This window comes from Neolamprologus brichardi, chromosome 23 (assembly GCF_056152115.1).
Source record: "Neolamprologus brichardi isolate AB-2024 chromosome 23, ASM5615211v1, whole genome shotgun sequence".
Classification (NCBI taxonomy): Eukaryota; Metazoa; Chordata; class Actinopteri; order Cichliformes; family Cichlidae; genus Neolamprologus; species Neolamprologus brichardi.
Window position 1 is genome coordinate 37,903,709 of NC_142125.1, and position 11,370 is coordinate 37,915,078.

General features: G+C 39.0%; 1 protein-coding gene across 1 annotated transcript; it reads left to right on the plus strand.

Moving 5' to 3' along the window:
- The first annotated feature begins 301 nt into the window (after positions 1-301).
- On the plus strand, positions 302-9,602 carry LOC102799080 (ATP-binding cassette sub-family B member 6-like). Its single transcript, XM_087835807.1, has 18 exons — positions 302-460; positions 573-762; positions 958-1,050; positions 1,185-1,377; positions 1,530-1,651; positions 1,815-1,924; positions 2,032-2,097; positions 2,659-2,784; positions 2,905-2,981; positions 3,079-3,142; positions 3,245-3,330; positions 3,423-3,480; positions 3,572-3,676; positions 3,896-4,070; positions 4,318-4,430; positions 4,507-4,601; positions 4,712-4,780; positions 7,451-9,602. The coding sequence occupies exons 1-18, from the start codon at positions 338-340 to the stop codon at positions 7,608-7,610; spliced, it is 2,025 nt and encodes a 674-aa protein (XP_087691933.1). The 5' UTR covers positions 302-337; the 3' UTR covers positions 7,611-9,602.
- The last annotated feature ends 1,768 nt before the right edge of the window (positions 9,603-11,370 follow it).

The following is an 11,370-nucleotide window of genomic DNA, read 5'->3' on the forward strand; positions in this document are numbered from 1 at the left end:
ACTATAAAGTGCATTTCTGTGGATGGTTCAACTGCATGGTTGACGTAAGGACTGACTACCAGCTAATGCTTCCTGCTGTAACAGCACATAAGCATTACAGAAATAAAAACAACTGCATCCATAAAGTCAACATTATGAAAGTGCCATTTTAATAGTAAATTATATTATAATAGTAAACTACTTAGATATATGGTAACTGTTCAATAAAACAGTTTTCAGCTTATTCACATTACTGTGTTATTAGCATTGTGTTACCATTGTGTTAAACGCTGTTTTGTATCCATGCTGATGTGTGTGTAAACATCTATGAAAACTTCAGGTGCAGTTGTTCCTGTGGATGATGCGCTACATTAGCACTGGGCTGCTCTTCTTCATCGGTCTCAAAGCTCCAGGGTTGCCAAGGAGACCTTACATGCTACTGATAAATGAAGATGAGCGTGACGTAGAAAACGGTAGACAGGTAGTGACAGGGCACTTGCAGCACTTCCACTGTACATTAAAACACACGAGCAGCTTTGCTTATATACTCTATTAATGCTTTTTTAATGGTTTCATATCTTTTTCTGGGTCAGAGCCTGTTGGGAAGATCAGAGGAGAACCAGTCCACCTGGAAGGGTTTTTGGAAGAAGGTCCGTCTGCTTGTTCCCTACATGTGGCCGCAAGGCAACAAGTTTCTCCAGCTGCTGGTCCTCTTCTGTTTGGGGCTGCTGGGAGTGGAGAGGGCTATTAACGTCTTTGTACCCATTTACTACAAGAATATCGGTGAGTGATGTGCCTTCATCATCATGCACTATAGACTCAAATGTTCAGTCACTGACACTGATTGTACTGCAGTGACATTGTTGCAGTCAGATTAAAATCTCATAATACTTTTTATTTATTCATTGATTTTTTTTCACCACAGCTTGAAAGCCTCATTTTGTCTCATTCTCCTTGATGTCTGTGTCCTTTTTTCAGTGAATGAACTGACTGATGGCAGCAGCTGGCACACTGTAGCCGTTACAGTGTGTATTTATGTCCTGCTTAAGTTCTTGCAGGGTGGAGGAGCAGGTAGGACTTACTTCACGGATGCCCAGTGAACATTGTAGTACCACAGAGAGCTGCACAATGAGCATCAGCCTCACATGCCTCACTAGCATTAAGGCTGCTCCATTATTTTGACCACCAACCTCTCTTCTTCTCAGGTTCCTCTGGATTTGTCAGTAACATGCGCTCTTTCGTCTGGATCCGCGTGCAGCAGTACACCAATCGACTGGTTCAAGTCAATCTGTTTGGCCACCTGCACTCCCTCTCTCTGCGCTGGCATCTGGGTCGCAAAACTGGTGAAGTACTGAGAAGTATTGATCGTGGCACAGCTTCCATTAATGGCTTGCTCAGGTAAGATGGCATCAAACAGGATCACAATAATTATTAACAATTAGTAATAACTCAAATAATGAATCTGTTGTGTTTGTTTGTTATACTTAAATGCTCCTCTCATGTTAGACTCTGAAGAAAAATTAAACTCAGTTATTGTTGTTTTTCCACAGCTACATAGTGTTCAGCATCTTTCCAACCATTGCTGATATTATCATCGCCATCATCTACTTCAGCACTTTTTTCAATGCCTGGTTTGGCCTTATTGTCTTCATCTGCATGACCTTCTACCTCAGTAAGTTATGCCTGTTGAAGCTCAACTAGCTTCACTTTGACCCAGTTTAATAATGAAAAATAAACTTCAAGTGTGCAAAACATTTCTGTACTTCAGCATTGGCTAAGATAGATTTCAGATCCTCTTTGACTGTGTAGTAATTCCTTATTCAAATGTTTGCCAGCCTTGACGATCATCATCACTGAATGGAGAACCAAGTACAGGCGAGAAATGAATCAGATGGATAACGCTGCCAAGTCCAGGGCTGTGGACTCCTTGTTAAACTTTGAGACGGTACATTAAATAAGTTTGTGGTTCATAAAGAAGTTTACTTTTCTTTTTATTATTCTTTCATCTTAAAATGCACTTTAAAATACAATTTGTTTTTTCTGGTTCCAAAGGTAAAATACTACAATGCAGAGAACTATGAGGTCGGCCGGTTTGAGGGTGCAATCTTAAAATATCAGGTAAGTGCATTTATCAACCGGTTTTGGTATTCCACGGCTTCCCCTGCTGTTTTTTTTTTCCTAAGCTGGTCTTTGTTTACTTTAACAGGAGTTAGAATAAACCTGCTCTCCTACAGTCTTTCTAGTTATTGCTACCTTTGAGATAGCTTTTAGCATTAAGATGCTGAGTGGAAGCAAATTTATGTCAGGTTTGATTTCAAAGCAAAGACAAAATGAAATAACTGGATGTTGGAGTTCAGTGTTTTTTGTGTGATTTTGCTGCTTTGATTTTCCTGAAACAATATTTAGACAATCCATAATATTCTGCTGCTGAGGACTACCTCTAAATTCTTGGACATCGTTGGGTGTTATGTCACTAAATCATGGCTCCAAAATAAGCAAAATAACTTGCTAAGAGACATTTAACCAACTATTATTGGGTTTGCATGTAGATTTTTGTTCCTGTATTTCACCAAAACTAAAACTGAGACACGGATCACAGAGAGTAGAGAAAAATGTTTAATTTAGTGGTCTCAGGAATGGAGTCATATATTTAATTGTTGTTTCCTTCTCCCGTTGTAGGAATCGGAGTATAAAACCCAGGCATCTCTGGCGTTACTCAATCAAACACAGAACGCCATCATTGGAGCAGGACTGCTGGCTGGTTCCTTGCTCTGTGCATACTTTGTCACAGAGGGAACGTTTCGGGTATTGACTTTGTAATAATGGTTTGCATTATGCATCTCCACATTTCCAAAACTATGCAATTATGTTATTATTGCTGTTATTATATTATTATAAGTCTCATAAAAACAATTCTAACCTCAGGTTGGAGATTATGTTCTCTTCGGTACCTACATCATCCAGCTGTACACCCCACTCAACTGGTTTGGGACATACTACAGGTAAAAAAAAATATAGAGATTATGTATTGCTTTTACCAAAACTCTGTTTGACTCCTGTTCCTTTTGCCAACTGTTGATTTCTCTTCTTTCCCTGCAGAATGATCCAGACTTCCTTTATTGACATGGAAAACATGTTCCAACTTTTTGAAGAAGATCAAGAGGTATGTTTATAGATGGGTAAATATTTGCAGCGGTGATATCAGTGGGTTTTTTTTTTAATGTGTTTTGAGTTTTTTATGGTCTTTATATGTTGCCTGATGCAGGTGAAGGATGAAGTAAATGCAGGAAGCTTTCTCTTTAAACTGGGGAAAGTGGAGTTTGAAAACGTTTACTTCAGCTACACAAATGGGTTGGTTTATTTTTGCGTTGATTTCTTTTATTAAAACTTCAGTCTCAATGAGTTCTTGCATGGCTCTTATAAATTTCTTTACTGTTTTACAGCAAGGAGATTCTCAGGGATGTGTCCTTCACAGTTCTTCCAGGACAGACAGTTGCACTGGTGAGTCTGAGGCGAGATGTTTCCTGCGTTCCAGCATTACATTGAGCAGTTAAGGTGTTACTAACATTACGGATTATTAACATACCTTCAGGTTGGGCCGTCGGGATCTGGGAAAAGCACAATCATTCGACTGCTTTTCCGTTTCTATGATGTTCAGGGAGGCTGCATTCGCATTGATGGCCAGGATATATCAAAGGTAAGAGGTTTGGCACCAGAGCTACTGTGTGAGAAACATTTGAAACTTCCAGTCATCCAGTCGACAGCTGTATATGAAATCTACATTATAATGAAGTCATTAATCCAGTAAAACACAAATCAGCCAATTCTCTTATTGCAGAAGTCATAAAGTCTTTGTTATTACTATAATCGCACAGTCTAGACTTCTTATTACTTTATCTTCATCATCTTTCTTTAGGTGAAACAAACGTCTCTGCGATCTCATATCGGCGTGGTTCCCCAGGATACCGTCCTGTTTAACGACACCATCCGGGAGAACATTCGCTACGGTCGCACCACTGCTAATGACCAGGAGGTGGAGGAGGCTGCACTCGCTGCTGATATCCATGACAAAATCATGACCTTCCCGGATGGTAACGTGCACGTTAATCCCTCAGTTTATTCAGCATTGTGACTTCAAAGATTTGTTTTCCATACTTTTAATAAAATTGTGGGTGTTTAAATTGAATCTAAGTTTATATCTTTTAAATGTATATTTCTGAAGTTAGCCATATTTTTAAAATGTTCTGAAGTGTAGTTAGTGACGATCACTATGTAACTGCAGTCTCTTCTATATTGCAAGAAGGTTTTTCAGCCTCTTCCTGTGTTTCTGCCGGGCAGGTTATGATACCCAGGTGGGGGAAAGAGGACTGAAGCTGAGTGGAGGAGAGAAGCAGAGGGTGGCTATCGCCAGAACTATCCTCAAAGCACCACAAATCATCCTGCTGGATGAGGTATGTGACTGAACTGTCATCTCGAGTGTAAACTCATTGCTGTTAGTTGCAGTTTTCTAATATTATCTCTCTGTAGGCCACATCTGCCCTGGACACACAGACAGAACGCAACATCCAGGCCTCTCTGGCCAAAGTCTGTGCCAATCGTACTACAGTGGTTGTAGCTCACAGGTAAATTAATTAAATTATAAATTCATGTACTGTCAGGTTTTTTTAAGTGAATTTATCCATCTTCATTTATTTCATCGATGACTTGTGGGTCCGTTATTGCACTGTAATAGGTTGTCCACCATCATTGGAGCAGACCAGATCCTGGTTGTCAATGAAGGGCGGATTGCTGAGCGAGGACGGTAAGTGTGCCTGATTGTTTTGAATGAAACTCCTGCCATAACACATACAGTTGTGAAAAATAAAGCATTTATAGGAATCTGTGAAAAGTTTACGGAGGGTCATCATGAGCATTAATGTCATGATAATTTGGGGCTAGCCATCAACAAGCTTCGGGCATTATTCTGGCTTGATTTTTGCTCACTGTCTTCTTGGCAGAATTGGTCGATATCATTGAAACTGTTTCATTTTGTTACAACTTTTAAGCATAGTCAGGGCTCTAGTGTGCGACCAATTTTTCAATGGTGCAACTAAATAAAATCCTTGGTCACACCGGTGCGACCAGCTGTTCCAGTAAAAAAAAAAAAAAAAAAGTCCCGGCAACTCTGAAAGTCTCCGTGTTGTCAACGACTGACAGACATCATGCCCCTATCGTGTGTCCCAATCAGAGATAGTCAGGAGCGGGACCTCTATGATTGACCGTGGTCCTATAGTTGTCCCATAGTCCTTTGTGTGTACGTTTGAAAGTGCAGGTGGAAGAGGGAGGTGAGTAGCTTGAATAAAGCGATATCGATTCATTAAATCCTGATTCAACTTTTAAATATAAATGTATTTTGCCAGAAACGCCAGAATCTCAGGTTAAAGCTCTCAAAACTATTTCAACAACCACCAAACAGCTGAAACAGTAAATAAGAGCAGGTAAACAGATTCCACAAAAAGACGTAAACACAGAGTATGGACCCGACGCATCAGAATCAGCTTTCTGTTTCTCGGCTTTCTCACCCGACGGCACGTACACGGACGCGCCGTTGGGGCTGAAAGCCGACAGCTCACTGATTCTGATGCGTCGGCGGGTCCGCGCTTTGTGTTTACGTCTTTTTTTTGTTCGATTCTGAGCTGCAGGCTTTGTCTCTCGCCAACCAAAATTCACTGAACCAGCATGTTTTCAGCATTATTCATTCGCTTATTACCCACCAGTCTACCATTGTTTGCAGCGCTTTTTTTTTTAACTTAAATGTCCTCGGCCAAGAAAGCCTAATTTCTGTTGTTCAAGTCTGAAGAAATTAAAATTTTTTAAAATTTGGCTAATTAAGGTTATCTGCTATAAAAATCCAGGCCAGGAAAATCTCCTTCATGTTTTTCTGTGTTTTATTCTCAGTTACTTTGACGCAAAGGCATCTGCTGTGATGCTCACACCTCTGATGAAGTCTCACATATGATCAGAGTTATAATATTTCTGACTGTCTGAGGCAAAATTGACTCGAATTGAATCGGGACCTCGTGAATCCGGAATTGAATGGATTATAGAAATCAGTGATGATACCCAGCTCTAGTGAGCAGCCTAGGCCCGACGGAAGTGGATGTATCTGTGGGTAATAAGAAAAGATAAAAAGAACTATTGATAACTTTTTTGTTAAGTTAACGCCTGATCCGTCTGAAATTTATAGCCACTGCTCTGACATGTAGCCATCAGTCTCTGAACGCTGAAACAGCACAGTGTATCCAGAAAACACATTATATGCTTCGATAAATACACTGCCCAGGTGTCCCCTCTCCCCACTGCCTTTCAGCAGCAGGCAGCAGCAAACAGGTCGTCAGAGGAGGCCGATGTGATGTTTGATGTTTCGTTTTGTTACAACTTTTAAGCATAGTCAGGGCTCTAGAGTGCGGCCAATTTGGTTGCAAATGTGACCAAATTTTTCAATGGTGCGACTAAATAAAATTCTTGGTCGTACCAGTGGGTGCACATAACTTTTGTGCTGGTGTGCCTGGTGCAACCGTGGCAAAAAGTTAGTCTAGAGCCCTGATAGTCTATAAATTTTCAGTTGGGCTGAGGTCAGAACTTTGGAAAGGCCATTTCAAAAGCTTAATGTTTGCTTGCTTTATCCATTAAAAAAACAGTGATGTGTGCTTGGGATCATTGTTCTGCTGGAACATCAAATTGTGTCCTGTCTGTCTGTTCATTTAACGCAAAGTTGAAGAATTTGGAGGTAGTCCTCCTGCTTCATTATTCCGTCTACCACTAGCAGCAAAGCAAATCCAGAGCATGATGCTATCACCACCATGCTTCAGAGCTGATACACTGCTCTTCTAAACTTCTGAAATGGTCTTCCCAGGTCTGTACCAGGAAACCCACCTAATTTAAATAAACTCTACCCGTTCTCTCAAGATGGGTCGTCATGTGTCCTGCCAGAATAATGCCAGAAGCTTGGTGATGGCTACCAAAAATATCTGATCACGGCGCAACTTGCTAATGGGTATTAAACTAAATATTAGTGGGGACGTTTTTATAAATTTTCTGCCGAGTGGATTAAAGGAAATTCAAAATAAATTCAAACTTCTGCACCCAATTGTTGTGATTTGGAGTCACTGAAAATGTATGCCGTCCATCATTCTACCCTGGAAAAAGAAAAGTTTTCCATGACCATGTAATTCATGCCCAAGGTACTGAGGTCATGTGGCTGCAAAACAAGCCCAAGTCATCACTGCTATAGTGCTGACAGTTGTTATGAGGTCTTTTGCCAATATTGCTTTTTGCAAAATGTGGTGCTGTGCATTATGGCCAAATATCTCCACTTTGTTTTCATCTGTCGATTTTTCTAATCGCAATCTCATGAACTTTTAACATGAACATTTAACATGCTAACGGATGCCTGTAGAGTCTGAAATGCATGATCTTCTCTCCATCCTAGACACGAGGAATTGCTACAAAAAGGAGGTTTGTATGCAGACATGTGGTTGAAACAACAACAGGCTCAGGACTCAGATTCATCATCAGACACTGAAACCAAAGATCGCCAGTCTGAGAAACTGCAGCCACCATCGACCTCCTCAGGACACCACGGGCACTGAATGTATTTGCTTTAAGAAAAATCTTTTTGTATTCTTTGTTATGGTTGTAAAAAGGCAATGTGTGATTTTAAATGCTTTGAACACTCGGCAAGGTGAAAGGGTTATTTATTGCTAGATTTTCTAAAGTGAATGTGCAATGACAGGTCAGGGTGCCTAATGAAACTGAAGAGGTATTCACACCTTTTAGACTTTATATCCAATAGTTGTGATTCTAGCCACGGTTTTGATGCCAGGAGTTAACAAAAGATCTAAAACTAAAAAGAATTAGCACAGGAGAAGACACAGATGATACTATGTGCTCACAAACTAAACATAATGGGGACCTGCTGTGCTTTTTCTCTCATAGATGTACTGTTACATGTGCAGATGCTCATTTAAAGACCACCAAAGATCCAAAAAGATCAGTTTATGTATAATTATTCCCGTGAGCCAGATGTCCAGGTTGCAGACTGCTCAAATTCACAATTTGAGACTTTTTTTTTTTCTTCTTGTGACTCTCTATGATGTCAAAGAGAGGGGAAATCCCTAATTATCTCAGTCACACAACTCTCACAGTCAGCACTGAAACCCCACCCACCTGCTCCACCTGCTGGGCAGCCAGTCAGAGAAAAGTTAGACTAAAGAGTTGGACTATTGGAGCTATTAGAGTCTTAGAATACAAATATGGAGGTGCAAGAAAAGCATAATGGGTCCCCTTTGAATAAAATGTGGTGGGTTTCCCGTCTTTCCTCCACCTCTCTACCAAGTTTCATGAAAAACCAGCTTATTCGTTTTTATTGTTAATGAGAAAGAAGCTATGGGCATTGTATATTTCTGCTTCTGCTGTGGAGCAATAGAATGGTGTTAATGTCATCAGGGATTTTTTGTTATTTAAAGTTTTGTTAGCTGAATTTTGAGCTGTATGTATTTGTACATTATTAAAGCAGGAGAGAGGAGCTGATAGTGCATAAATATAAATCTCCATGTTTATGGTAGTAAAATAATGGCCATTCATCATCATTTTCTGTGTGATACTGACAAAAATATATATATTTTTTCATTTTCTTTGATAATAGCATTGTTGTGTCAGGGTTTGTTGATTGTTTTTGATCATTCAGTTATCTTTAGACATACTGATTCATGCCTCAAGTTGTACAGTCCAGCCTTCCATTGGCAGAAAGACCACAGACATTTCTCACGACAGATGTTTCCACTCGGTATGTGGATGTAATGGGGCCAAGTTATCGATCTGCGCTTGTGCTCAGTTAGCAAGTCAAAATATCTGCATGAAAAAGAATGTCTAGAAATTAAACGTCCATAGATCTAAGTACAGCCATACAATTTTAAATAAGTTATTTGCTGTCTTATATCTACCTCACGAAAGGTGTTGTTCATAGTTACATGTTTTGGAAATACTGTTTTATCATGTAATCATGAGCAATAAATGGCATTATTTCCATCCTTTTTCTGTCTTTACATTAAAACAACATCCTGTCCAGTTTAGATTTTGAAGAAATGTTAATGTGATGGTATCTCACATCACTGATGCATTTAACAAACTATTATTTGACTTAGTCCATGGATGCAAAACTGCATCATAATGAGTTTACAATCTGAATTTTTATATCTATGGTAAGTCGTGTAATATGTGAATTTATTGGTAATAGGGACGGTCTGGTGTTAATTCTGTGCATGTTTTACTTATGGGATATTAAAGTGCCGAAACCTTACAACTCGGACCTGGATACACTGAATTTCTTTATAATAGTAAGACACCATACAGGAAACTGTGTCTGTGGTGGACATTGGTGAGTTTAGACCCTTTTCAGAGGTGCTCAAGCATCCCTAAATTTCATCTTAGCACCCCTAAAAATAACTTTACTAATAGTCGGAACAATAACGTATTTTTGTATTATTTTTCATTTTCCTCTAATGCTACATATTCAGGGAAACTATCTATTGGAGATGATGTTGTGCCAAAAACTCTTTTATATGTAATTTCTTTGCTTATATTTGTAAAATTTATTATTATTATTATTATTAAGGGTTATATATAAAATAAAGAAATGACTTGCTTTGCAAGTATCTTCATGACTAAAGTTTGCACCTACATTATAATCAATCCAGTCTTTTATGGCTACTTAAATACCTTGATAAACCTGTGATGTTACATATGTTGCTATTTCAGCTGCCTTCGTGGCCAGATCTCTCTTCAAAAAGACATAAATAATAATAAAAATGAATTTAAAAAGGTAAGAAAAAAGTGAAAAGGACTGCTTATGTCGACCGCCAGCAGTAGAAGCCTGATACTCAGCTTGAATAATGCAATTGATATGGGTGGATAGGTGATATAGATAACTGAACCCTGCTTCAGTGTTACACCGACCTGTTGGATGACAAAAGCACAAAGAGTGAGAGAAGAGCCAGGCGAGAAAGAGAGACATCGGTGTGAAGATAGCAAAAAGAAACCTGCAAGTGTGGATGTGTGGCCAATGTCAAGCCGTTTGTTATAATACCAAGGTAGTTTCTGTTTTGCCAGCATTCACTGATGATGATTTCACATAAGTAAGCAGTGTTACACTCATATCAAGTGTGGATTCTCCCCAGCCTGCTTTTATAGTAACCTATGTCACAAATACGTATTTGCCTTATTAACTGATAGTGTAAATGAAAAATAATGACATGCATTTCATAGATGCTTCGTGTGCTTTTATAGCTGCACTCTTGAACTGGAATGCCTCTGTGTCTCTGTCGAGTCTTTACACTAAAATAAAGGTTTGTATGCATAAGCTTTAAGTTTGTTAAAGTGTTTGTTCACGTGTTTGGAGTGGCAGTGTGATTTCTTTTTCCGAGTGTCTGCACTGAATAATGCTGCCTCAGTTGCTTGATGCTGTGTTTAAGACTGACCGTGTCCTTGTTTCTGCTCTTATGTCTTTGGCTGCAAATTGTTCTTTAACTAACAGTATTGAGCCTTTGTCGCAGGTTTGATACCTCAAGGGTCCACCTTAAAACAGGTGCACTAATTGAAAGTAATGTATTAACTATTCTTGCTTTTTAATGTATGAATTGCAGTACACTGCAATGGCAAAGGTGTGAAGCTAAATTTGCTCCAGGCAGTGGAGAAGAAGAAACTACTGATCCTTATCAAGATGAAAATGATACTGGACCTGATTTAAAAGCTAGCGGTCCGTGTACAATTTCTAATACATTGTTTTTAAGACAAACTAATTTGATTTAAAAGGGTTTTTTTCTTTTGTTTTATTTGTTTTTGTGTGTCTGTGTGTGTTCAGTGACATTACCGTCCACACTCTGTGCCAGGTGGTAGCGTTACTCCACGGTTTCGCCAGGAAAATTTGACAAGAAGAAGAAGAACTGGGAGGACTCCGAACTAGTGATGGGATTTCCGGCTCTTTTTAGCGAACCGGCTCTTTCAGCTCGACCCACTAAAAAAAACCGACTCTTTCGGCTCCGAACCGGCTCTTCAGGTTGTTTTTTTGCTTTAATTAATTTATTATTAACGATAATATAAAATTATGCACAAAAGGAATTACTAATGTAAAAAAAAGTGGTTTTATTTATTTATGTTTATATATAAATATATACAGTGGCCCCTAGAGACAAAACACGTACAAACTCCAAAAAGCACGTACAAACTTCAAAACAGAGCTACCTAGATCACTTAAATTACACAATTGAAAGCATATGTGTATTGTTTGTGTATTTATACGCAAGCACTCATATATATTCAAATAATTTTAAAAAATGTTCATTTACCTGTTAC

Excerpts from the sequence above, each read along its gene's own strand:
- LOC102799080 (XM_087835807.1), top strand. The coding sequence starts at position 338 with ATGATGCGCTACATTAGCACTGGGCTGCTCTTCTTCATCGGTCTCAAA. Across the intron at positions 763-957 it reads CATTTACTACAAGAATATCG|TGAATGAACTGACTGATGGC; the intron begins GTGAGTGATGTG and ends TCCTTTTTTCAG. Across the intron at positions 2,098-2,658 it reads GTGCAATCTTAAAATATCAG|GAATCGGAGTATAAAACCCA; the intron begins GTAAGTGCATTT and ends CTCCCGTTGTAG.